General features: G+C 44.1%; 1 protein-coding gene across 2 annotated transcripts in view; it reads right to left on the bottom strand.

Annotated features, from left to right (window-relative positions):
* The window catches only part of HYDIN (HYDIN axonemal central pair apparatus protein), a 443025-nt gene that overhangs the window by 11308 nt on the left and 405159 nt on the right, over nt 1-26558 (bottom strand). For both annotated transcript variants that reach the window (XM_082438963.1, XM_082438964.1), the window contains 12 exons: nt 23984-24131; nt 23345-23552; nt 22642-22863; nt 22026-22195; nt 19954-20152; nt 18032-18190; nt 15041-15318; nt 14038-14257; nt 12180-12392; nt 11155-11318; nt 10156-10306; nt 5704-5934 (listed from right to left, as the gene is read on the bottom strand). In XM_082438963.1, coding sequence (XP_082295089.1) covers nt 5704-5934; nt 10156-10306; nt 11155-11318; nt 12180-12392; nt 14038-14257; nt 15041-15318; nt 18032-18190; nt 19954-20152; nt 22026-22195; nt 22642-22863; nt 23345-23552; nt 23984-24131 — 2363 coding nt within the window. The remainder of the gene's footprint in view (nt 1-5703; nt 5935-10155; nt 10307-11154; nt 11319-12179; nt 12393-14037; nt 14258-15040; nt 15319-18031; nt 18191-19953; nt 20153-22025; nt 22196-22641; nt 22864-23344; nt 23553-23983; nt 24132-26558) is intronic.

Below are 26558 nucleotides of genomic sequence, written 5' to 3'. Positions count from 1 at the left end.
CTATTCTTGCCAAGGTACTCTTGAAAAAAAAGAATATAAGAGATTATTAAGTCTTAATATAAAGCTAGAGTGACTGCTTGCTTGGCCATATATCAAACTATACTATAAAACTGTAATAATTAGGATGCCGTGGCATTGGTACAAGTTCAGAAACTGAGTCATTATTATATTATAGGAAACCTAGAACAGATCCATGCATATATGGACACTTGATTTATTTCACAAATGGCCATGTAAATCAGTGCAGAAAAGACGGTCTTTGTAGTACCACAGTCTGAGATGATTTATATTCACTTGGAGAAAAAGGAAACATGACTCTTGCCTCACGTCATACATTAAAACCAGTTCCAGGTTTTGAGCAAGATGATAGCAGCAGCCACTGCACAGTCTTCCCAAATCCCCCACAAAACACTCAGACCAACCAGCTTAACGACAACATCTATAACATAACTAAGTGAAAAGATAAGCTACCAACTCCAAAAGATGGGTGAGTAGGGCTGATTACTCACAGTCATGAGACTGGTGTGAGTAAGCCACTGTGTGGGAGGAGTGGGAGAGAGAGCAAAGGAACATCAGTCTGAGAGCCAGAGAATCACCCTAGATTGAGGGTCCCACTCAACCTGGGAAACTTGACAGGACAACTGACAACAGCAGCCTAAGCTGGAAGGATGATCTCAGGCTCTAGTTTATCGCTAACTGCAAACATGTCACAATAAGATTGGGTGACGTGGGGCAGCTTAAAACCAAGTTACTTAAACTCCCTTCTAAGACAAAACCTTGTGCCAAGAGAAACCTCTGAAAGTAGAATCTATTTGACTGTGACTGAGACACTGAGGGCAAAGGAAAGATAAAGCTCAGATAAAGGTGGGGAGAAAAAAGAAAAAAACCCCTAAAAAGTACAAAGCTGTATTTTAAAAAATATTTGTGGTAACAACAGGAGAATCTTAGTTATGTGAAGCTACAAAAGGTATCCAGGGCTACCTTTTCCTTCTAAAAGCATGGAAAAAGTTAGAATGAACAACAGAAAAGGAATAAAAAAGGTGAATGATGAGCAGAATAATATTGCTATAGACAATGAAGACATGCCAGGAAGAGATCACTACAAAACAGAGAAAAAGAAAACATAGAACAGATAAGATTAACAGAAAGTACAGATTTGCATGTACACCTGAATACGTCACTATTTACACTCAATATAAATGGTGTGAATGCTCAAGTGAAAAGGAAGCCTTGCTAGACTGGGTTAAAAAACCAAATCCATCTCATCTGTACACTGTTTATAAGAGACACGTTTAGATTATATGGATAGAAAAAGATTGAAAGTGTGATGATTAAAAAAAACCCACACCATGCAAATGCTAACCAAAAGAAACCTATATTAATATTAGACAAAATAGATTTTAAGGCAAAAAGTGTTACTAGAGACAAAGAAGATCACTTTATAATGAAAAGAGTTTCAAGTCACCAGAAAGATATTATAATTTTTATTTAACTAGTAATATAGCTTCAAAGTATATACATAAAGCAAAACATGACAGAACTACAAAGATAAACAGACAGATCCACAATCATAGTAGTATATGTTAATATACTCTCCTAAAACTGATCAAACAAGCAGACAAAACTATCAGTAAGGCTAAAGAAAACTGAACAACAAAACAGCAAATACATTCTTTTCAAAAAGAGGTGGAGGATTTTAAAAAAAGACGATATTGGGCCATAGAGCATGTCTAAAAAAATTCTAGAGTACTGAAATAATATGGAATATATTCTCTGACCACAAAATAATTTTAAAACGTGGTAACTAGAAAAATCCACATCTTTGGAAATTAAGAAACTTCTAATAAACCAGGAGTCAAAAAAGAAGTATTAATCATAGTGAAAATTAGAACACTTTTGAACTTAATGATGAAAAATACTACATATAAATATAAAAACTTGTATGCTGCAGCTAAAGCAGTACTTAAAGGGAGATTTATAATCTTAAGTGCGTATATTAGAAAATAAAGAAGACTACAAGTTAATTCCCTAAGCGTTTATCTTTGAAATTAGTTAAAGCAACACTAACCCAAAGGAAGCAGAAGGAAGGGAATAACAAAGATAAGAGTGGAAATCAATCAACTAGAAAGCAACCATACAATAGAGCGTAACAACAAAGCCCAAAGATGCTTTTTTGGAAAAAAAAAAAAAAAGTTGAGAAACCTCTAGCAAGGTTGATCAAGAAACAAAGAGAGAAGGCACAATGACCAATATTAGAAATGAAAAGGGGACGTCACATAAAAAAGGTAATAAGATTCGTGCTGTGAGACCTAAAGTTCTTATGAGGTGGTCTAAAATGAAAAAACATGTCAGCTGGGCCTCTGGTAGCTCCCTGTGTGCTAAATGTGTCAGTGACAGGATCAAACATGCTCTCCTTATTGAGAACAAAATCGTTGAGAAAGTATTGAAGGCAAAAGCACAGAGTCAGAAAGCTAAATTAAAAATGAAGCTTTTTTTTGACAGTCTCTTCAATAAGTGGTGCTGGGAAAACTGGACAGCTACATGTAAAAGAATGAGATCAGAACACCTCCTAACACCATACACAAAAATAAACTCAAAATAGATTAAAGACCTAAAAGTAAGGCTGGACACTATAAAACTCTTAGAGGAAAACACAGGCAGAACACTCTTTGACATAAATCACAGCAAGATCTTTTCTGACCCACCTCCTAGAGTAGTGAAAATAAAAACAAAAATAAACAAATGGGACCTAATTAAACTTAAAACCTTTTGCACAGCAAAGGAAACCATAAACAAAACGAGAAGACAACCCTCAGAATGGGAGAAAATATTTGCAAGCAAAGCAACCAACAAGGGATTAATCTCCAAAATATACAAACAGCTCATGCAGCACAATATCAAGAAAAACAAACAACTCAATCGAAGAATGGGTGGAAGACCTAAATAGACATTTCTCCAAAGAAGACATACAGATGGCCAACAAACACACAAAAAGATGCTCAACATCACTAATTATTAGAGAAATCCAAATCACAACTACAATGAGGTATCACCTCATGCCAGTCAGAATGGCCATTATCAAACACTCTACAAACAATTAATGCTGGAGAGGGTGTGGAGAAAAGGGAACCCTCTTGCACTGTTGGTGGGAATGTAAATTGATACAGCCACTATGGAGAACAGTATGGAGGTTCCTTAAAAAACTAAAAATAGCGCTACCATATGATCCAGCAATCCCACTCCTAGGCATTTACCCAGAGAAAACCATTCAAAAAGACACATGCACCCCAATGTGCATTGCAGCACTATTAACGATAGCCAGGACATGGAAGCAACCTAAATGTCCATCAACAGAAGAATGGATAAAGAAGATGTGGTACATATATACAATTGAATATTACTCAGCCATAAAAAGGAACGGAGTTGTGCAATTTGCAGAGACATGGATGGACCTAGAGAATGAGTGAAGTAAGTCAGAAAGAGGAAAACAAATATCGTATAATATCACTTATTTGTGGAATCTGGAAAAATGATACAGATGAACTTACTTGCAAAGCAGAAATAGAGACACAGATGTAGAGAACAGATGTATGGATACCGGGGGTTGGGGGGTGGGATGAATTGGGAGATTGGGATTGACATATATACACTACTATGTATACAATAGATAATTAATGAGAACCTACGGTATAGCACAGGGAACTCTGCTCGATGCTCTGTGGTGACCTAAATGGGAAGGAAATCCAAAAAAGAGGGGATATACGTATATGTATAGCTAATTCACTTTACTGTACAGCAGAAACTGACACAACACTGTAAAGAAACTATACTCCAATAAAAATTAATTTTTAAAAAATGAGGCTTTTTTGAGTACCAAAAAAAATCAAAAAACAAAAAAAAAGGTAATAAGAGGATAGTAACAATGTTATACCAATATTTTCACTATATCGATGAAATGAAAGTGCTCTTATTACTGACTCAGGAAGAAACAGAACATCTAAATAGTCCAGTAACCCACTGAAAGAATTAAATCAGTAGTAGACAATCTTCCCACAAAGAAAACACCAGGCCTCAGTGGCTTCACCAGTGAGTTCAAAGAAGACATAATTTCAATCTTTTATAAACTCTTTCACAGAATCGAGAAAGCGAGAAAATTAGCAAAAGTGACACCCAAACTGGACAAAGAGTATGAGGAAGGAAGACTGTGGTCCATTCTCACTCATGAACACAGAGGCAAATCTCCTACACAGACTATTACCCAACTAAAATCAATCTGTATGTAAAAAGGGAGTTACCAGTTTATTAGGAGTCTATCAGATTGGTAAACTTTAAAAAATTCTGACAATACCAGGGGTTGGTGAACTCGCGTTGCTGATTGGCAGTTATCTACTGGTTGGCAGTTAGAGGCAGGCACACCCTATGACCCAGGGATTCCACTCCCGGGTGTACACTGTGGAGAAATACAGGCGCATGTGCATCAAGAGGGCGCTTGTGCAAAAAGAACCATAGCAGCATTTTCCACGATAGCCAAATGTTGAAACCAACACAAATGTCTGGCCATAGTAGGATGGATATCTAAATTGTGGTCTAGTCATTTAGGATAGTCTACAGCGGTGAGGATGAATGAACCTCAGCTGTGGGCAATGGCATGGAGGACCGTCACAATTCACAACTCTGAGCGAAAGAAATAAAACATTACAGAATGTACATAGTATGATTTCTTTTGCATAAAGTTCAAAAACAGGCAAAACTAAACTATATTGCTTAAAAGCAAGACATGATCATTACAAAATAAGGATAGTGGTAACTTTTAGGAGTGAGGGAGAGAGGGGTGTCTGGGGAGGTGGCAATTTTTTATTTCTTGGCCTGGGTATTGGTTTAACAGATATTTATTTCATAATTTTTTGTTTAAACAAACATGTTTACATGCATATACATGTTTATATGTACACATACATATATGTATATGTATGTTTTGTATACTTTTCTGTATAGTTCACAGTGAAAAATATAAAAATACAATAAGATAAAGGGCATGGAGACTCTCTCTGAAGAACAAAACAGATAACTAGATTCTGAAAGTGAAGGAAGAGACAGAGTGGGAGTGCAGGGAACAGGCCAGGTGGGCTGAAGTTGGGGAAACAGAAGAGATTTTGATGGAATCCGGACAGTGAGAGTTTGGAGTGACAAACTGATGAAAAGAGCATTTATCTTCCCACCAGTTCATAACTCTGGGCCATGTCTGCCCAACCACTGTCAAAGCCTTCTTGTGCCACCTCCCTGAAGTGGTCTGTGCATAAACAAGCACATAGACAAATGTGTGTGTGTGTGTTGTACACGTGATACACTATTATGTGTCCCTTGCTGTCCTTTTCACCACATATATTCTATGTGACTTATGTAATTAGGAAAAACAAGAAGAATATTTTAAATTTGAGCAAGGCAAACAAACACATCATAGAGACAAGTCCCTTTTACATGCCTGAACTAAAGCTCTATGTGGCCCTGGTTTACGTGAGGACTTGGGCAGCAGAGGAAAGGAGAGAACAGGAGCGTGGTCGATCAGTCGATCATCCCCTGCCCTCCCGACCACCGCCAAGGCTGGCCCAACTACGGGATGCAGAACGTGGATCCAGAGGCCCCCTGGGCAGAGCCTCCAGCACAGATATGGGGGCGGGGAGCCCCTGGCAGGCAGGGCCATACCTCAGAGTTGGCCGGCACCACAAACTGGGAGGGCAGGCTGATGTCGGGCACCCTGCATTCCGTGGAGAAGGTCACCGAGTAGGGCAGGGGGTTCTCCACCTTGATGGAGGCCGATGTGCTCTGCCGGACAGGGCTCACCATCTCGATGGTTTTGATGACGCCTGAAGGGATGACCCTGAAACTCACCGTGTAGTATAGGAACTCGTTGGTCACCTCGTTTCGGAAGATCACCTGGGTTCACAGAGAGAGTGGGAGGAAGTGGGACAGAGCAGAGTGGTTAGCCCAGGGTCCTCTGCCATCTACAGGATCCTTCTCCCTGTTCGCAGTGCGTGGACGCATGAAGCACAGGGACCAGGCTGACACAGGCCCTCCCAGCCCCTGTGAACCCTGCCAGCCAGCCCTTCTCTTCAGGTATTCCGCTCTGGCTTCTCCCAGGTGAGAGAGCATGAAGGAGCCTGGGTTGCTTTAGGAGAGGCTAGAGCAGCACCGTCTAGTGCTGAAGATGAAGGTGTCCCCAGTGGGACAGCTGAGTGGCCCTGGAGAACAAGCAAGACCTCAAGAGGTGCATGTTGTGGTGGGCTTCACTCCAATTCCTGCTGCTGCTGGAATAGTTAATAATATTAATAATAATAATAATGATAATGATAGCATCTAACACTTGATTACTGTGTACTAGGCACTGGAAGTACTTATTTAATTCATACAATTTGTAGGCAACATTACTATTCCCCTCACCGGTTTTTCTAAACATGAGCAAACGGGCTTAGCAAGTTATTTTCTTGCCCAGGGTACCATGCAGAGTAGTATCAGAACCAGGATTTGAACCCAGGTTGGCCTGACTCCAGAGCTCACACTCGTAACTGCAGTGCATTGTCCCCTCACCCCTGTGTCTGACCTGTTGATAAGCTGCTCCCCTTTTTCAGTTCTTTCCCTGGATGACTGATGATGTTGAGCATTTTCTCATGTGCTTCTTGGTCATTCACATATTTACTTCTGTGACGTAGAGTCTACTCCAGTTTTTGCTTTTTTTTAATACCTTGTTTATCTTATTACAATAGGTGGTAATAGTTCTTTACATACCTGCCTTTTTACTTTCAATCTCTTCCTGTCTTTAAATTTAGAGTGCTCTGATACCCTCTGTATTTTAATTGGAGTGTTTAGTCTCTTACATTTAAAGCAATCATTTATGTGTTTGGGTTGAAGTCAGCCCTTTTGCTATTTCTTTTCCATTTGTCTCTTATTTTTTCATTCCTTGCTTGCTACTTTCCTGCCTTCTTTTGGATCAATGTGTAATCTTTTGTAATATATTTTATTTCCTCTACTGGCTTCTTACCTATATTTTTAAACAATAGATTTTTAGTAGTTGCTCTAGAGCTGACAACACAGCAGTCAGGAAACTGTGCCAAGCCAGAGAGGACAATCACAGGACTCATTTCGTAAGTTTCTCTTCTCTCTGATGGATTGCCGTATTGTGCTGCCTGTTGTCCGATGTCTAAGAAGAGTTACCTCAGATATTCTGTCCAGTTTTATGGTTGTTTATGGTGAGGGTCTACTTACTCCAACGTAACTGGAAGCAAAAGTATTTTTGACTTTTAAAACACTTTTAGGTTGTTATTGTTCATTTCAGTATATATGTTACTGTAAAGAGATCCTGTGATCTGGGTTTGTTGTCATTCTTACCCAAAATTTTACTTGTATTTTATTTATTTTTTTAATTTTTTAAAATAAATTCATTTATTTATTTATATTTTTGGCTGCGTTGGGTCTTCATTGCTGTGCATGGGCTTTCTCTAGTTGCGGCGAGCTGGGGCTACTCTTCGTTGTGGTGCACAGGCTTCTTATTGCAGTGGCTTCTCTTGTTGCAGAGCATGGGCTCCAGGTGCACAGACTCTAGAGCGCAGGCTCAGTAGTTGTGGCACACGGGCTTAGTTGCTCCGCGGCATGTGGGATCTTCCCGGACCAGGGATCGATCCCGTGTCCTCTGCATTGGCAGGCGGATTCTTAACCACTGTGCCACCAGGGAAGTCCCTTCACTTGTATTTTAATAAATATATTTACTGGTATTTTTCTGTTCATACCTACAGTTTACAAGTAGCTCTAATTCTCTCCCTACCCTTCTCTATGAATGAGAAAATCTCTTATCTCCCCATTTGCTTCCAAACTAAAGAAAATTTTTTTCATTGCCTTATTTTATCCCTCCCCTTGCTATTTCCTATATTGAGGTCATATGAAATATTAATTTCAGATTTATTTTCAACAATTATTTGAAATTACCTATCAATTTAATTTTGATTCTTTGTTCATTGTATCCTTGTACTTTCCTCTTGGATTCATTTACAAGAGGAATCATTTTGCTAATTAGAATTAATGTTTCATATTTTCCACTGTATCTGTTAACGTAAACATAAATTGTTTACAAATTAAAAAAAGAAAAAAAGAAAAAATTTTAATTTTGTAGCACTTCTTTCAGATAGGGATTGTGTATATGGGTTGGTTACTTTGAGTCTTTGCATGTTTAAAAGTGTCTTTATTTTGCTCTCATGATAGTCTTGTCTGGAAAAAGCATTCGAAATTGAAAGTCATTCTAAACAGTTTGAATAGCTTACCCTATTGCTTTTGGTATTCAGCATTGCCATGAGAAATCTGATGTTATTGTGAATATTACTTCCATCTATTTTCTCTAGAATTATTTAGGACTTTCTCTTTTATCCCAGTTTTCTGAAATTTTGTTCTCATGTACTTAGATGTGAGTCTGTTTTTCATTCACCTTCGTTGGCAACTTGGTGGGTTCCTTCAATTAGAAGACTCAGACTTTGTCAAATAGCTCTGGACATTTTTTTTCTTCAATTATTTCGTAGAGTATTTTCTTCCTTTTATTATCTTGTTTTTCTGTTTCGGGAGCTCCTGTTAGATGGGCATTAGAACTTCTTGATATATATTTTATGTCTCATATTTCCTTTCAGCTTTATTGAGATGCAATTCACATGCTATACAATTCACCCATTTAAAGTGTACAATTTAGTGCTTTTTTTAATATATTCACAAAGTGATCCAACCATCCCCATGCTCAATTTTAGAACATTTTCACCACCCCCAAAAGAAGCCCTGTCCCCAGTAACAATCATTCCCACTTCCCCCTAATCCATCCCTTAACTATAGTCCTACGCACCACTAGTCTACTTTCTGTTCCTATAGATTTGACTATTCTGGACATTTCATTTAAACAAAATCATGTAATATGCGGCCATTTGTGACTGACTTCGTTCACTTAGCATAATGTTTTCAGCGTTCATTTCAGTGTTGCATGAATCAGTACTTTGTTCCCATTACTTTTTATTGCCAAATAATATTCCATTGTATTTATCCATTCACTAGCTGATGGAAATTTAGGTTGTTTCCATTTTTTGGCTTTTATGAATAATGATGCTATGAACATTTATGTACAGGTTTTTGTGTGGACGTATGTTTTCGCCTATTTTGCATATAAATTGCTGAATTCCATGGTAACTCTACGTTTATCCATTTGAGGAACTGCCTGACTGTCCTAAAGCAGCTGCACTATTTACACTCCCACCAGCACTGCATGAAGGATTCATGTTCTGCACGCCCTTGCCAGGACTTGTTATTATTTCCTTTTATTCTTGCCGCTTCTTTGTGCTCACATGCTATTTCTTCACTTTAAAATCTTTCCCTCGGTGGTTCCATCCTCCATCCTGGCTTCAAGTACTACCTGTAAGCGGGTAATTCCTCTATAGTTCTCTTCAGCCCTGACCTCTCAGTGAGCCCCTGATCCATATGCTCCTTTTCTTACAGCACTTAGGCCATTTTGTAATTGTGCATTCATAGTGCAATTATTTGATGAATGTCCATCTCCCTCCACTGGACTGTGTGTTCCAGGAGAACAGAGACTGTGCCTATCTTTGATCATTGCTGCATTACCAGCACATAGTAAAGCATATGGCACATGTGCTCAAGAGATGCTTGTTGAATTGACGAATGAATTAGAACAAACAGCTCACGTGTGAAAGACCCTGAGGAGTCTTAGAGTCGATGGTCCTAAGTTGAATCCTGGCTCTGATGTGACTAGCTGTGTCAGGGACTCAGCGTGATGCTGGACACTCTATAAGCCCTCAGAAAAGGGATCTTTTGTTATTATTTTTCTGGTCTGGTGTTTGCTGGTCCACTGTTACCTACTGCTTAAAGATTTTCATGATTCTGCCACCTTGAAGGCTTGGAATGGATCTACACGTTGGCTGGCTAGCCCTGCAATCTGGTCTCATCTTAAAGAGTCTGGGAATCCTGAATGCCTTTGCCTGGTCCCTCTAAATGGTCAGCCTCACAGGATAACGCTAGGCTGGCTGTGAGAGGGCATCTTCACTCCCAACACGGGGATCATCAGCCTCAGGGTCAAACCTCCGGGGTCCCAGGGCAGAGCCTTTAACGTGTGGATACCTTTGCTGTGTACAGTCCCTCCTTGTGGGAAAAGAAGTTCAGCTTGTAGTCTTTCTTGGAGGCAGACAGCACGTCAATGTAATCAAGGCCCTTTAAGGTGACACTTAGGTCGGGCTTCTCCGGTTTCAACATTTCCACAATGACCCGGAATCTGGGGGAGCACAGGGGTGCAAGAAGAGAGGACAGACAAAATGAGACAGTTTTCCCAAAGGAAAGAAGGCAAGGTGACATCTCCACTCTTGATTTCATGGAAAGCACACGGGTCCAGGGTTCTAGTCTTCACTCTGGCACTAACAGTAACAGTAACTACCATTTACTACCCGCCTATTTTGTGCCAGAACTGAGTCGGTGCACCGCACGTGTTACATGACAGGCTTTCAGTCCTCACCTCACAGTGCCTGTCGGAGATACCTCTTGTTATCCTCTCCATCTTACTAGGGAAGAAATTGAGGCTGAAAGAAGGAAGATGACAGCTCAGTTAACAATGCCTAGTTATTGGCGGAACTAGCATTTCAGCTTGTCTGGGCCTTCATCCACTATGCTGAGCAGGCAGTTCTCTTCTCCCAGCCTTTGGCTTCTTTTCCATGAAAGAAGGGGACCAGGCTGGTGGGCCTCAAGCTCCTCTAGGTCTTCTGTTCTCCTCCACTCTCACTGCAAGTACAAGACCCAAGGGACGTCCTTCTCTGGCCAGTGGCTTACGTGATAAGACAGGGCTTTCAATAATAACAACCACGATTATCATTTTGACAATAATAATGACGGCTAACCTTTACTGAGCACGTATTTTGCGCCAGGCTCTGTTCTAGGAGGTTTTCAAGTTACCAGCTGCTCACGGAGAGCGCTGAACAGGAGACGCTCTCTGGGGCTCAGTTCAGGCAATGCCTGGCCACAGCCCAGAACTTTGACTCTTCAGCCCCCACTGTCCTCTAGGGGCCCTGACCGGGGGAGGGGCTAGGCTCGACGGTGTGAGTCCTCCCCCCGTCTCCCCCACTCCCTCACCTCTGGGGCTTGTTCAGCCAGTTGGTGATTGGCAGGAGCTCAGTGTAGGGCGTCTTACATGGCACTTCACGGTAGATATTGGCCACGGCTTTGGGGAGCTCGGAAGTCCCATGCAGTACATACAGCCAGCCGGTCCCATCTGGGAGGGGGAAGAAGAGGGTGCCCTAAGAGAAGAAGAAATGTGGTCAGAATGACACAGAGGGTCCTTTATTAGCTACCTCTCAGGCATGGCAGTAGCACAGGATTAATGGAGGCTCTGCAAATAAGCATAACACTTTTGGAAAGCAGCTTGGGACTATGTTCCCGAGAGTCCTAAAAATGTTCATGTGTATTTGAACCGGGGATCCCATCCCAAGGAACTTACTGAAGAAAAATCCCTACAGCAGAAAAAGTTACATATATACATACACGTGTATATTAGAACTACTTATATTGATGAAAATTTAGAGATAACTTAAACATCCAACAACTGGGGGATGTTAAATAAATTATGGAACTGTCATTCAATGAAATATTAGTCAGTCGTTAAAAATGATTATCACAAAGATTACATAGTTAAATAGAAAAATGCTCATGATATAATGTAAGGTAAAAGTAAACAGGTTGCAAAACTGAGGATGATGTGATGGCAGCTATGGCTGTATTTGAATAAGGATTCAAAGTAGTGAAGACAGATGAAAACAGTTCTTTTTGGGGAGGGGAGGTGGAAGATTGTGGCTTTTCTTTTTTTTGATTTTTATTACAGTCACTATGATGCTATTTGTGCACTTAAACTAAGTATTAATTGCTTGATGCTTAGCTGAGGACTCCATTTTAGAACTGAGCCCCTGGTTCCAAGAGAATCCCCTCAGCATGAAAATACATGGACGAAAAGGGAAGCTTTGGACTTGATAAGCTTTGGACATGATTCCCCGTGGATCCAGTATCATTTGTGGGGGTCCCCTCTTGTCTTAACATTCTCTCTCACACAACTCCTCCCTCCAACCGTGCCAGGAAAACAGTGGGGGAGGTGGGGCTCAACCTACCTGATGCTTGCGGTTCTCCACATTCAAGGTGCGGGGCTGGTAGGTAATCTCATAGGGCTTGTTTTGCTGATGGGGCTCCAGGGTGATGAACTCGGGCCCCTCCCAGTGCTCGCCTTCAAAGATGGGGTGCAGATTCCAGGTTTGGTTGGTGCGGTTTGAAAGCATGATGGTCTGTATGTGCTTGGAGCGTACCTGGCAGGTGAAATTCACCACCTGGAAGAAAACAGGCACCTTAAGCAGGCAGTGGAATTTACAAATCTGGAGTTCAAGGAAAGGTTCAGGCCATATATAGATAGATAGATAGATATAGATAGATATATATATTTGGGTGTTGTCAGTATAGCAATGTTTTTTTCAGGCCAAGAAACCAGATGAGATCATCAAGAAGTAAATGTATTTAGGAAAAAAGAAGGAATTTCAGGACTAATTCCTGACTGGCATGTTCCAATGTTAAGAAAAATCAGAAGAGGAGACGAGAAGAAGCAGCTAATAAGGTGGGAGGAAAACCAGGAGAGGGTGGTACCCTGGAGGCCATGTAATGAAGGAAGTGTGTGAAGGAGGAGGGGCTCGTTCAAGGTGTCAAATGCTATCGACAGGTCAAGTAAGATGAGCAGTGAGAACTAGCCATTGAGCTTAGCAACGTGGATGATGTCGTATTGGTGTGAAGAGAGTCAAAAAGATCATCAGTGGGACAAGAATAGAGTTTAGCAAGAGACCCACACATATATTATCAATTGGTTTCTGACCAAAGTACAAAGGCAATTCAGTGGAGAAAGGATAATCGATTAAATAAATGCTGCTGGAACAACTGGATATCCATGTACAAAAAAAATGAATTTTGATTCATGTCTTACACTACATACAAAAATGAACTCTAAACAGACTGAAGATCTAAATTTAAAACTTGTGTCCTGAATATACCGAGAGCTCTCAAAACTCAGTAGTAAGAAAGCAAACAACCCAAATAAAAATAGAAGATCTGAACAGACACTTCAACAAAGAAGATACATGGATGGCAAATAAGTACATGAAAAGATGCTTAACATCATTAGTCATTAGGAAAATGCAAATTAAAAACCACAATGAGACATCACCACATACCTGTTAGAATGACTAAAATTAAAAAAAAACTGACCATATCAAGTATTGGCAGGGATGCGGCACAAGTGGAAATGTCAGACGTGGCTGATGGGAATGTAAAATGGCACAACCACTTTGGAAAACAATTTGGTAGGTTCTTAAAAAGGTAAACATACACCTACCCTATGACCCAGCCATTCCACTCTTACATACTTACCCAAGAAAATGAAAGCATATATTCTTGCCAAGACTTGTACATACACATTTATAGCATACTGCATGATTCCATTTATATAACATTGTTGAAACAACAGGAGATGGAGATCAGGTGTCTATGACCATAAGCAGTGTTGCCAGGAACTATCAGGTTTCCACTATTAGGTTTCCAGGAACAGGGCTAGCAGAGGATTAACCCAAGCCCAATTTTTAACTATAGAGAAAGCGAAAGGTGTTCACCCCTTACTTACAGACCTTATGACAGAATTTGATCTAGCCAGAGATGTCAATACAACCTTCCCTGAGAATGAGATGCTTGAGTTGAGAGCTGAAGAATAAGTAGGAATTAACTAAACGAAGAGGGGAAAATGAATATATCAGCGGTGGGAACAGCATGTGCGAAGGCCCTGTGGTGGGAGGGAGCAGGTCTACATGTTTGATGTGGGCACCAAGGACTGTTTGAACAGGGCCACTTGTTTCTAGAAGGCCTGACTGAGTTCTCCTGTGGGGCTTGCTGGGCCCACTCTGGCCACTGGCCCATCTGTGGGCAGCACCTACTGACCTCTTTTACCGAAGGTGGTCCCACGCAGACTCCAGACAGGGTTAGGCTCAGAGGACTGCCACCCTGGATGAAGCAGAGCAAGTTTTTATGGAGGATCTCCTTGCCCACCTCAGTAGGATGGTAAGTCACTTCGAAAGAAACCTCCATGCCTGCGGTGATATAGCCCTCTTCCGGGCTGATGGAGAAATGAGGCTCAAATTTTCTGGCGTCCCATTTAAACCTTTTCCAAGACAAAAGGAGACAAGGTAGTTTACTAATATCCTTGGGGTGTCCTCAATCCTGCTGAGAAAAGAGATTTTGCCTGCGCTTTTAGCTGGGAGGTTCATCCCCTCGTGCACTCCCTGGGGCCTGGGAGGAGGAAGACTGCTGGGCAAAGCAGAGGCAGGCGGGACAAAGGCCAGGTCGTTCCTGGGTGGGATCTCTAGGCTCTCCCTTGGGGCTGAGCAGGGTGGGAAGTGGCACACTGGGGGGCATGTGCATGAACACGCTTACACGTGTACCCGAGGTCACACAGCTAGGATGTGGCCGGGCCAGGACTGGAACCCTCCCGAGACTGTGGCCATAACCGCTCCCTGCACTGCCTCTCAGGTCTGATCGGGGGGTGGAGATGATCCCTTCACATGAGAGTTGCCCCTATTCTTGGTGGCGCTGGGATCCGATGGCCCTGTGTGGTCACCCCCTCTGTGGTCTGGCACTTGGTCCAGGCAGGAGACAGAGGGTGGATGGTGCAGACCACTGCTTCCAGTGCCAAGGCTGCCATACCACAGCCTCAGGGCACTGTTTAACTGAGGTCGGTGCGAAGGGTGCCCCCTGCAGGTGTGTGGTGCGCAGTGGGCACAGCTATGGCAGCACTCCCCAAGTAGTGCCTGGGTGGGTCCCTGCTGGCAAGTCATATAACCACTTTGAGCCTCAACTTCATCTGTGAAATGGGGACAATATAGTAACCACTTCAGAGGGTCCTGGGATAGTTAAATGGGAATCCAGGCCCAGAGGGCTCTGCTACCTCGCACCCACGTCGCCCGTGTTCAACATGAGGACGCGACGCGTGGCTTGTGTCCGACACACGACTGGTCCGAAGGGAAGATGTTCCTGGTCCAGGGAGATCTCCAGGGCCTGGCAGCAGCCGCTGAGGAGGAAGAGGGGCCGCAGGAGCCCCATGCACTCCATGAACACCTCTTCGGAGAAGGGAGGGACACGCTTCTTCGGGGCGAAGTTGACTTCCAGCTTCCGGACCTCTTTGGGCTTCAGAGTGATGTTGCGGAATGGTGTCAAGGTGATGACCTGGATAAAATGACAACGAGCCTCAGCAGCTGAGGGTGGGGCGCTCCTGAGGCTCCATTTCCGGGGGTCCTGCTGCTGGGACCGTATCAGGCCAGGTGTAATGTCATTCTGCCCCCTCACCAGCTGTGTCACCTGTGGTGAGTTACTGAAACTTTCTGTGATTTACTCTACGGTGAAGATCCCGATCACCCGTACAAAATGTGTGGCACGTAACAGGCATTCAATTGGTGTTAATTCTCTTTCCAGCCCCTTGCAAATAACCCCTGCTCTCTGGTGGAGGAAACAGTAAGAGCAAGTAGAAAACACTCAGTGCTCCGGTGGTTTTCAAGGCGTGCTCCCTGGGCTCCCTGCATCACAGTTCCCAGTGTGCTGGTTAAAAGGCAGACTCTTGGGTCCTGCCCCCGCCCAAGAGAACCAGTCTCCTTGGGAGAGCTTGGAACCTGCATGTGGGGACTCATGTGTTCTAAAGTTTGAGAACCACTGTTGGAACTTGAATATAAGGGGCTGCTCTCTCCCCTTGGTCCTGGTAAAAATCAAATCAAAATCAGCTTGAAGGAAGTCAAGCCCTTTTCATCCTTGAGCTCCCTTTGGTACGGAGTGCTGAGCAGTCACCAGGAAGTGGACTGTGGCGGGCAGGGAGGGGCCAGGGCGGTGGGGGGGGGGGGAGTGAGATAATGGCTGAGAATCACAATAGGAAAGTGACCTTAGAGATTTCTCAAAACACAATGATGGAAGTGACCCCCCGGGGTGACAGTGCCGGTTCAGGCCATTCTGGCAGCTTTTGTCTCACCACCTCAAGATGCAGAACTGGTGCAGCCAAACTGTGAGGGGCCCTGACCCACTGGAATGAGGACTTTACTTTGGATTAATGAGGAAAGGGAAGCAGCAAGTTTTCCCTCTTTCTCTGGATGGCAAAGTGGGTGATGTGGGGTCCAGGGACGAGATGCCCACTGGGTCTCCTGCTTTGGTTGGCCTCTCACAGCCAGTGTTCCTGTATCCTGCAATCCTCAGATGGTCCACAGCACTCCTACCACATTGAATCACACCTAGGATTCCAAAAGCATCAATCCCTTTGAGCCTATATAATCTTGCCTGCCAGAAACACTCCTCCCCAACCTCTCTGCCTGGGAGATACCTCTTCATCCTGTAAAACTCAGTTCAGACCTCTCTCCACCGTGAGGCCTTCTGTAGCCCACCGAGCCCTCCTCTGAGCAGCCCTGGTCCTGAATCACACCCTGCTTCTGCAGCTTCTAGGCTTTCCTGGGACTGTTCATGTGTCTGTGACCCCAAAAGATTGTGAACTCCACCAGACCAAAGTCTATGTCATATTCACCTTACTATGGACTGAATTGTGTCCCCCCCAAGTCCATATGTGAGTAGTATTTGGAGATGGGGCCTTTGGGAGGTAATTAGGTTTAGAATGAGGTCATGAGAGTGGGACCCTAATGATGGGATTAGCACCCTTATAAAGAGGGACAGCGGAGAGCTGGAGCTTGCTGTCTCTCTGACATGTGGGGACACAGCAAGAAGGTGGTCGTCTGCAAGCCAGGGGGAGCGTCCTCACCAGAAACTGACTATGTTGGCACCCTGACGTCAGACTTCCAGCCTCCAGAACTGTAAGAAAATAAATGTCTGTTGTTTAAGCCACCCAGGTCTGTGGTGTTTTGTTATGGCAGCCCAAGCTGACTAAAGCACACCTTTATATTTCCAGCACGTAGCACGGATTTACTGAGTAAATGTAAGAATGAATTGAATGAAGGAATGGATATAGTCCATCCTCAGAACGAAATACACCTGGTCCATTTTCAAAGGGCCACCCAAACACTGTGAGCTGGGTAGACGGCAGCCAGGACTGTAGCTTCTCTATTTAGGGAGCTCGAGGACATGGATTTGGCAACAAGCATGCTTCTTTCACACGACGGATTGAAGTGTAAAGAGGGACAAGCTTTCGGGGGCAGATGAGTGACGTATATCGAAACACGCTCTTCCTTTTGGTCCAAGAAGCCCACTCTTAGGGGTATGTATTAAGCAGAGAGTCATGGATTCACCCAAAGTTTTGTTTACATGGATATTACAATGCTGCTTATAAAATAAAAAACCAGGAACACCTGAAATGAGCAGAAGTAGAGGATTGGTCCATCTGCATAATGGAGGTATAGAGGAACAAATGACGTTGAATGTTTAGGAGCTACTGCAAGTTGGGAAAAGCAGGTTTCAAAACAATCTGAACATTAATATTTTGTTTAAAAAATGTGTAGGAAAAACAGGGGCAAGATAGGTACCAAAATGTTAAGCGATTATTTCTGGGTATGCGATTATAGGCGAAATGTTTTGCTTTGTGATTTTCCATATTTTTCAGATTTTCTGCTGTGATGATATATGTATGTTCATTAGAGCCCAGATCTTCTGAATCCATCAAGGGCACTTCTCTTTCTACATCACTGTTGCCCTGTGGAGGCATGTAGCCTCTCCAAGCCTTGGTTTCCTTACATGTAAAATGAGAATAACAGAAGCGCCACCCTACACTGTTTCTGTGGAGATGATCGGAGGCAGCACAGCGAGAGCCCTCAGAACCGCCTGGCACCCTGAAGGTGCACGAGAACCGTGAGGTGGCAGTGTCGCTACCACGGTCATCCCTGTCATCGGGGCGGGGCGGGGGGGGGGACGTGGAGGGATGGGGCATGAAGACGCCACTAGGGGCCCGAGCACCAACCTTGGGTTCCTGGAGTTCTGGAATTGAGAACAGGACTGACAAGTTGAATGTGAGCTGGGCTTGGCTGTTGTTCACGATGGAAATCGTTTTCTTCGCCACCTGTCCAGGCAGGACAGCTCCTAACTTCACCACCTTATTGGCTGGATCGAGGACTAAAATCTGTGGGACAAGAAAGAGAGCAGGGAAGGAGGGTTCATCAGTTAATGAGAAAAAGAAATACAATACATGTACCCTGGTGAGGCAAGGCTGGTTCCCCCTCTTTCTGTGTCCCTCATTCTTCACATTGGATGGGCATTCGCCCACTCAACAAACATTTATGTGCTTAAAATGCCCACTAAACAACTTGTTGCACAATCACATAATTACGGCCGGGTTCAGAGATGTTAGGAAGGAAAAGCTCAGGGTACAAGGGGCTGAGCCAGCCTGCGGGTGAGGGAGGCTTCCCTGAGGAAGACATGCTCCTGCTGAGAGCTAGAGGAAGGGTGGGATCCTGTGGGTTTGCGTCAGGGTGGTGGGGGGCTGGATCCCGAGGGAGGAGACAAGCTGTGGCGAGGCCCTGAGCTGGAGGGAGTGGTCTGGTCAGGCCCGTGACTGGGAGCGAGGGGGAGACACGGGAAGACAGTTCGGAGAGGGGTCAGGTTTTCTTCTGGGAGAAGTGGGAAGCCAGTGCAGCCTGGAGTGGCCCCATCAAGTGTGTATCTTGGGAGGCTGCTCTGGCTTACTCCTCTGTGGAGACGGACTGGAAGAGGGCAGGAGAGAGAGCCTTGAGGAGTGAGAGGTGATGGTGGCAGCGGAGGTGGGAGAAGCAGGTACATTTCAAAGTCCTCATCTAAAGTACTGATCAAAATGCTGGCCTGGATCAGGCCAAGGTCAGTCTGGGCCTTGTCCTCCAGGATGACGTGACCCACACGAATAGCACCCACTGGTCACTGTCATTTGACCAGTCACTAAACTGCACCCCTCCCCTACACGCTCTTTCTATCCTGCCCATGTTTCCATTTTGTGTACAAAGGCAAGGGTTTCCAGCCCCACCCTGTGAACTCCTGGAGGTGAGAGAACATGCTTAAGTCTCCTCTGCAGGATTTCTGCAAAGCACCTGACACAATGGGTGCTGAATGAGTGATGAAAGAATGAACACTCGAATGAATCAATGACATCAGAAGAGACCCCATCACTGGCTCGGGTGCAGACACACCAGGTGGCCTGGTCCTGTTGCTCTCTGGCTTGATGGGAAGGCTGCCGGGAATACACCCCTCCCATTTTCTCTTGGTTGCTGAAATGTCCTATGCATTGCTGAGGACCTTGGAAGGTCTTCAGTTTTCCAAAACTTCCTATTAAATGCAAATACTCCCACCAGACAGATACCTTAAATGTTAACCAGACACTGGGAAGAAAGGGATTAGCAGCAGGACCGGACCATTCCCTTCCTATTAGGAGCACCTGGTTAGAAGGAAGGCCCTCAGTCAAATAGGATCCTGGGAGTTGTGGCTGGCTGGAGAATGTCCGTCTGTGTGGTGTTAAGGAAAGATGTCCCATAACTGAAAGGTATGTCTGCACACAGAGCTTAAAACAACCTCACCTCGTAACCTGAAAACACTACATGCCCTAATGTGGGACGAGAAGTACACGCTTGGGATGCTGCATCTGATAGTCTCAAACTTCTCCACGAAAAAGAGTGTTTCTCCAGTGATATCCTGTGATTACTTGTATCCTTTGATACAGTAAAGTTTGGTATTGAATGAGATCTATGTGATTCACTTGGGTCTGATCTGACCATTCACCCCTCGGTGGGACTGGTTGACCCCCTCATAGAGCAGCTTGGGGGCAGGAGACTTTGAGGGGGTGGCAGGTGGGCTCAGGAGGGCAAAGAAGGGCAGGAAGGAGGGGCGCCAAGCCCGAGGATCTCCCCAACTGGCTCTTACCTTCATTTCAGTGCCTTTCCCTTTGATTTCAACTACTTGTTGTGAGAGCCCATTGATTTCAAACGGGATGAGTTCTCGATAATTGATACTTTCTCGAGGATAAAAGATGATGGGAATCTCCAGTGTCTTTCCTGGCTTTACCACATCAACTCGGAAGTTCACCTCAAGGTGGCTGGTGTTGGTGTACAAACACTCTAAGCTGGAGAAGATCAGGAGGAAGGTGTGTAAGCTCTCGGATGCCTGACCCAGAGGGGGAGATTTTGTCCCTTGTTTCTCTGAGCTGGATCCAGTGCTGGATGTCCTGCCCAGCTATCCTGGAGTCCAAATGTAAGGGCTGGAAGGGACTTCAGCAGTGATCCAGCCCGTGGTCCCCTGGGCACCGTCGAGTTACTTCCCCCAGATCACATCCAGAGATCCTGGCAGAGCCGGGCCTCAAATGCAAAGTCTCATGACCCAGTGCTCTTGTGCTCTTTTCACTTTCTTTATCCTCTCTTCCTTGATAATTCAGCTCACGGTTTTGTACCCTTTCATAAGAAGGAAGGGCTTCTGGAAGTAAATGGGTGGTAAAGCACAGCGGGGAGGAGTGTGTGTCCAGAGTCAGACAGACAGAAGCGTGGACCCGGGCTCTATCCCCAACTAGCCATGTGACCTGAGAACAGTTTACTCGCCTATCGGGGTCTCTGTTTCCTCCTCTGTAAAATGCGGGTAGTGATGGCTACCTCATAAAGTTGTTGTGAGGATTAAATGAGATAAAGTGACTAAATCAGTCACTAGACAGGGCACAGAGGAAACATTCCATAAAGGTGAGCTATTATTATTATTGCTAATTGCTCAACTAGAAGGGACCTTCAAAGATCATGTCCACCCTCCTTCACTTGTGGGTAGGAAGCACCTAGACCTCCATTACACCCCCTCCTCATCTGCCTTCCACGTATTTAGAGAAGGACTCTAGCTAAGGCCATAAATAGACTGCAATGCCTTAAACAAAGTAAGACTCAGATTAAATTAAGTCAGGCAAGAAGGAGTGTAGGTAGATAAGATTTTAAATTAGTATTTAAAATTACATGACACTCTTGTAATTTAACATTCAGGAGAATCATCATCACCAGCACCATCACCACCATCACCGCCACAACAGTAGCAGCAGATAAAAAAACTGAGCATTTCCTATGTTCCGGGCACTGTTCTAAGTACTCTCTCTAAAGGAACTAATTTAATTCTTCTAATAGCCCTGTGGGGAGGTACGACTATCCCCCACTTCAGGCAAGGAGACAGAGGCACAGAGAGTTTAAAAATTTTGCCCAAGGTCACATAGCTAGGGAAGTGCTGGGATTTGAACCTAGACCTGTGCTACGTGATATGGTAGCCACTAGACACATGTGGCTCTTAAAGTTAAAATTAATTAAAATAAAATAAAATAAAATAAAAAGTTCTGTTCTGCAGTGGCACTAGCCACATTTCAAGTGCTCCACAGCCACGTGCAGCTATAGGCTACCGTACTGGACAGTGCAGATATACAACATTTCTGACATTGAAGAAAGTTCAACTGCAGAGTACTAATCTGGAGAACTCTGAATAAACATAGGTCTCTGGGCCAGTTTTGTTTTCTTAGGTGTGGAATAGGGCCCAGAAACCTGGACTGGAACATTCCACACAGGGATGGCGCAGAGAGGCTGGATTTGAATCAGAAGCCTCAGGCTCGGGCTCAGTTTAGATCTGCCATTTACTGCAAGGTCAATGGCCTGAGAAATTAACTTTTTTTAACTCTCCAAATCTCAGTTCCCACATCTATTACATGCGGAAAATAGATGGAAGCCATCAAACCTCTTGTCAGGTCATTCGGCATTGCCCTCCTCACTTCCAGAAGAGGATTTTTTTTAGCAGAGTAGCTCATGGCTATCCAAGTACGAGTGTTAGCGGTGGGGAAAGGAGACTCAGGATTCACGCCCACCTGTGTCTGAGGCTTTCCCATAATCCTTCCTTTTCTGTCCTGGCAGGACCTCGCCTGTGTGGAGGCTGTAGGACCCACAGGAGTGGCAGAATCATCTGGAAGTTCTGGGAAGTCTGCTTACCTCATAGACGTCTCCTCCTTGTTGGTGACAACTAGGGTTTGTTTGTATGGGGGCATCCCAGCTTGGTAAATGAAGCAGGTCCCAAAGTTGTAGCTGGTGAAGGAGAAATGGACGGCTGGGCTCACGGCACAGCCTGAGATGCTGCACAAAAATGCTGGACCGTGGCTGATCTGTGGGAAGGGAATGGCAGGCGGAGTGTGATTAGAAGTGAGAGGAAAGGGCCCTTATGTCCACAGGTGAAGGAGGGAAACAGTCGAGTGCTTAAAAAAAATTCAGGTCTCAGGGCTCCATCTGCAGAGATTCTGATTAGCAGTTTACCTGTTTATTTAAGGAAAGCAAGGTGGGCCACTCTGCAGCTGGGCCCGACACTGGCTCTTGCTTTGCTCCTGCAGCAACGATTCAGCCTGAAGGCGGAGGGGTGTGCAGAGACTGCCAGTCGTTACCCAGCATCTGCCTCCCAGGGCCTCCTCATTAGCAGGACTCCGGCTGCCAGCGTGCCTGGGAAACACGCTTGACTTCCCATCCTTCCTTGCAGCTAAGGGTGGCCATCAGACATAGTTCTCAAGACAGAATGCTGTGAATGCGTTCAGTGTCAGACAGTGTTAAATGGTCTCACCTTGATTTTGAGTTCCAGGCCCTTCAAGACACATTTCTTCAATGGCTGGAAAGACAGGGAGGCGTGTGCACTCTGCCCCACATCCACACTGCCATCCGTGGGTGAAAATTCCAAGTACTGCAGCAGGGACTTGGGGCCGGACAGCTCTGCCTGGAAGCTGAAGTTGAACTTTCCGGTGTTGATAAAGCTGAATTCACACTGGACACATTCATTCAACTCCACCTGAGAGAGAACAGAGTTGAATGTTGAGTGAATGCAAACCATGGTTCCCTTCTCTGGGGTCAGGATATGCAACATGCTGGGGGAAAATACCCTTTGGGAAACAGTGATGGCAGATGATGTTCGTGAGTTGAGTATCATTAGCTCAGAGAGTCCAGCAAGAGCTACTAAGCAAGAAGAGTGAGATGACGAATCTGAAGAGTGAGATGACAATTTAATTCTTAGATCTGCTTGGTAACAAAACATCCTTCTGTAGGTTTAAGACAAGCATTTCCCCCTTCTCTCCCATCTCTCCACCCTCTGAAAAGTAAAATAAGCTTTCACATCAAAACCATACACATTCTGGGGGTGGAGCTGCTCCTGGCATGTTTCTGTTCTCCTGGTCTCCCCGGCATTTGAAACAGAGATTCAGCTACTACTCACTTGTACTGCTTTTCCCAGCCAGTGTGGAAACAGAGAGAGGGAGGCCCTCTCACATCTTTACCTCATAGAAGTTGACAGTGGTGGTCTGGTTGGGAGTCAAGAGAGTGATGGTGCCAGTCTTGTCCTTGCACTTGACCTCTACATTCATAGAGTAGCCCTCAGCCTTGACATTTAAGGTCAGAGGGTGGGCTTTCTTTTTCACATTGCAGATCAAATTGAAGTTCACTTCTCCTTCCTGCTTCGGCGTGAAGAAAATATCAATTGGGAACCTGGTTGGGGAAGAAGACAGCAGATTAGATAACTAGACCAACCTGTTAAAGAAGGTTGAATACTAAACTATTATACACTAGGAGGAAAAGGCATCCTAACTCCAAATCACGATGAATTCTGAAGATTTGCCAGGCATGGCAGGCCACTGCTTTATGGATTTGCAAACACAGTGGATAGCAAGGAAAAGAATATAAACATAAGAAAATATTGAGAACAAGAGCTTAAAGTTCTCAATGCTCTACAATTCACTAGGAAAATTAACAACAGGGAATAAGTAGGACAGAGATGGAATTGTAATATCTAAATTTTAGAGTGGGGAGAGACTTCAGGGACAGGGCACTCTAAGGGAAACCGATTCTCCTGGCTGGTGGGCCTGGGACCCTGCCATGTTGGGCGAGTGCAGTCTTGGGGGGCCTTCCTTTCTGTTTACCTGGACTGCGGTGGGACCCAGCCTTCCATGGGACATACGACCAGGCTGTTGCTGAAACCTTCAGAATATCGGGAGGTGTCCTGGAAGGCAAAATGGAACTCCTGCTCCTCCTTGTTGGTGATCTTCACGGTCTCCCTGGCCTCTCTGCCTGGTGGGGGGGAGACACCGCCCTCAGGGAGGCCTCGTGCCTGCTCCTGACCCACCTCAGGAGGCACGAGGAAGCCTTCATAGAAGAGGTTCCCCAACTTCTTTCCCTTCCTCTTCCCAGCTCCTCGGCCTTTGGCCTCCTCTCTTCCTTCTTTTTGCTCTACAAGGGTTCTTCCTCCCAAAGGGACTCTACCTCTTCCTTCTAGAACTTTACCCCATCAACTGCCTGTTCCTCTTAGGTGGCTGCTCTGCCTGGGTCACAGCTCTCCTGGGATCCTCCTTGTTCCTTCAGACCCAATGCCTTCCTGCTTTTGTTAATGGGGGCTGGTAGGCCCCTCAGCTCTGCCCATATCTCTGTAAACAATCCCTGCATCGGACTCTTTTGAATTAGGCTTTGGGTATGTCACGAGTGTCCTGACAGGGCCCTGACTAATACATCTCCTATCACTGTTTTGCTTTTTCTTACTTTCCTTGACTATTGTAGAGCAGTTATTTTTCCACATGAACTTTAGAATCATTTTTTCCAACTCCCCCCTCACCCCAATCATTTTGGAACTAAGGTTGCCAGATTCAGCAAATAATTTTTTAGTATAAGTATGTCCCAAATATTGCATATTGCATGGCATAATGAACTATTATTCATTGTTATCTGAAATTCAGATTTAACTTTGCATCCTGTATTTTATCTGACAACCCTAGTTGGGATTTTAATTGAAACTTGATTAAATTTGCATTTAATTTTGGGAGACTTGACAAATGTTCAGATCTTGTTTGGGGGCATTTTAATAAGATTTTATAGTTTTATTCATATAGGTCCTGTGCTTTTCTCGTTACACTTATCCTTAGCTATTATATAGGTCTTACGAATGGAATTTTTTGATTTTTTTCTAGGTGCTTACTGCTAAAAGAGAAACCATTGATTTTTGCACACGTCTTGCATCCAGCCATTCCTACATTATCTTATTGTTTCTAGTAGTTTGTTTTGGCTTTCTCTAGAGTCTCTTGAGGTTATCCATGTATGATGTCATCAGCAACAGCACAATGAGATAATTTTGCCTCTTTTTTCCCCAATGTTTATGTGAATTATTTAATTTTCTTGTTTTATTGTATTTGCTAAAATCACTAAGAAAGTGTCCAATAATGACGGTGATAATGAACATCCTTGCCTAATTTCTGACTTTAGTTGAAGTGACTCTAGTAGTTTATTACAGATAATATCTGCCCCTTGATTTTGGTTAATCTTCTTTATTCACGTTTTTCCCTCTATTCCTATTTTACTATTAGAGCTTTTGTTGAGAATGTCTGCTGAATTTTAGCAATGACTTTTCAGTATATATCAGTATGATCACCTGGTTCTTCTTTAATCTGTTGATGTAACAATTATATTGAAATGCACCATCATTGCATTCCTAGATTAAACCCTGTTTGTCTTATTATTATGCTAATTGCTCATTTATTTGTTCAAAACCTTACTAAATGCCACAAGCTCCGCCTATCTGTTTATATGTATCAGTATAAGAAATGTATGGAAGTAATAAACATCATATTGTTAACACTGGTTTCCTTTGACAGAAAGGAAAGGATGAGCTAGAATGGGGGGGAATGATTATTACATTTTTCCTTATACAACACCACATTGATTGACTTATAAAGAATACTACTTTTATAAATAAAAAAATCTAATGAATTACTAAAAAATTCTCTGACTTTAGTTGTATTTTACACACACACACACACACACAAAACATCACATCCATGTGATAGATTCACAGTGTTATAAGGGACTTGCCAATCATTTCCTTTATGTCCTTCAAGTCTCACCTCAAATGTCACCTTCCCACTGCCCACTAGCATTCCTTATTCCCCTACCCTGCTTTATTCTTCTCTGGAACACTTATCAACATCTGACATGCTATACATTTTGCTTTTTCATGTTTTGGTAGTCTGCTTCCTGCTACTAGAATGTAACCATCATGACAGTCGGGACGTGGGCTTTGTCCATCGCATTCCCAGCTCACAGAAGAGTGCCTGGCTCACACAAGGGTCTCAGTAATATTTGTTGAACTGGATAAAAGTGTGAAAGGATGGCATAGTAATGTGATCACTTTGGCACAGAGCAAGAAGCAAACAGATACAGCCATAATCTGGGGGCACATGCAAGCAGGATGGGGCTGACATGGGGATCTGGAAATAAACATAGTCAGTCCAGGCCCCAAAGGAATCTTCCAAGTAGGCTCTGTAGCAAGCCTCCTAAATTTCCTTAGGTTATTGGTGTGTGGGTTTAGAAGACACTTGATGGAAATTAGATTGAGAGGTTGAATATTTTGTGGCCTTGTGAATAGTGATAGAGGCCCTCTGACATGCTTCTGGAAGGCACCAGGAAGAGCTCCCCGCCCATGTCTGCTCCTGCAGTGCATTGCTGGGTTGG

The sequence above is a fragment of the Balaenoptera physalus genome, assembly GCF_965194825.1.
Source record: "Balaenoptera physalus genome assembly, chromosome: 19".
Lineage (NCBI taxonomy): Eukaryota > Metazoa > Chordata > Mammalia > Artiodactyla > Balaenopteridae > Balaenoptera > Balaenoptera physalus.
The sequence above is the reverse complement of the archived record's forward strand: the minus strand, read 5'-3'. Positions and strand labels throughout refer to the sequence as shown.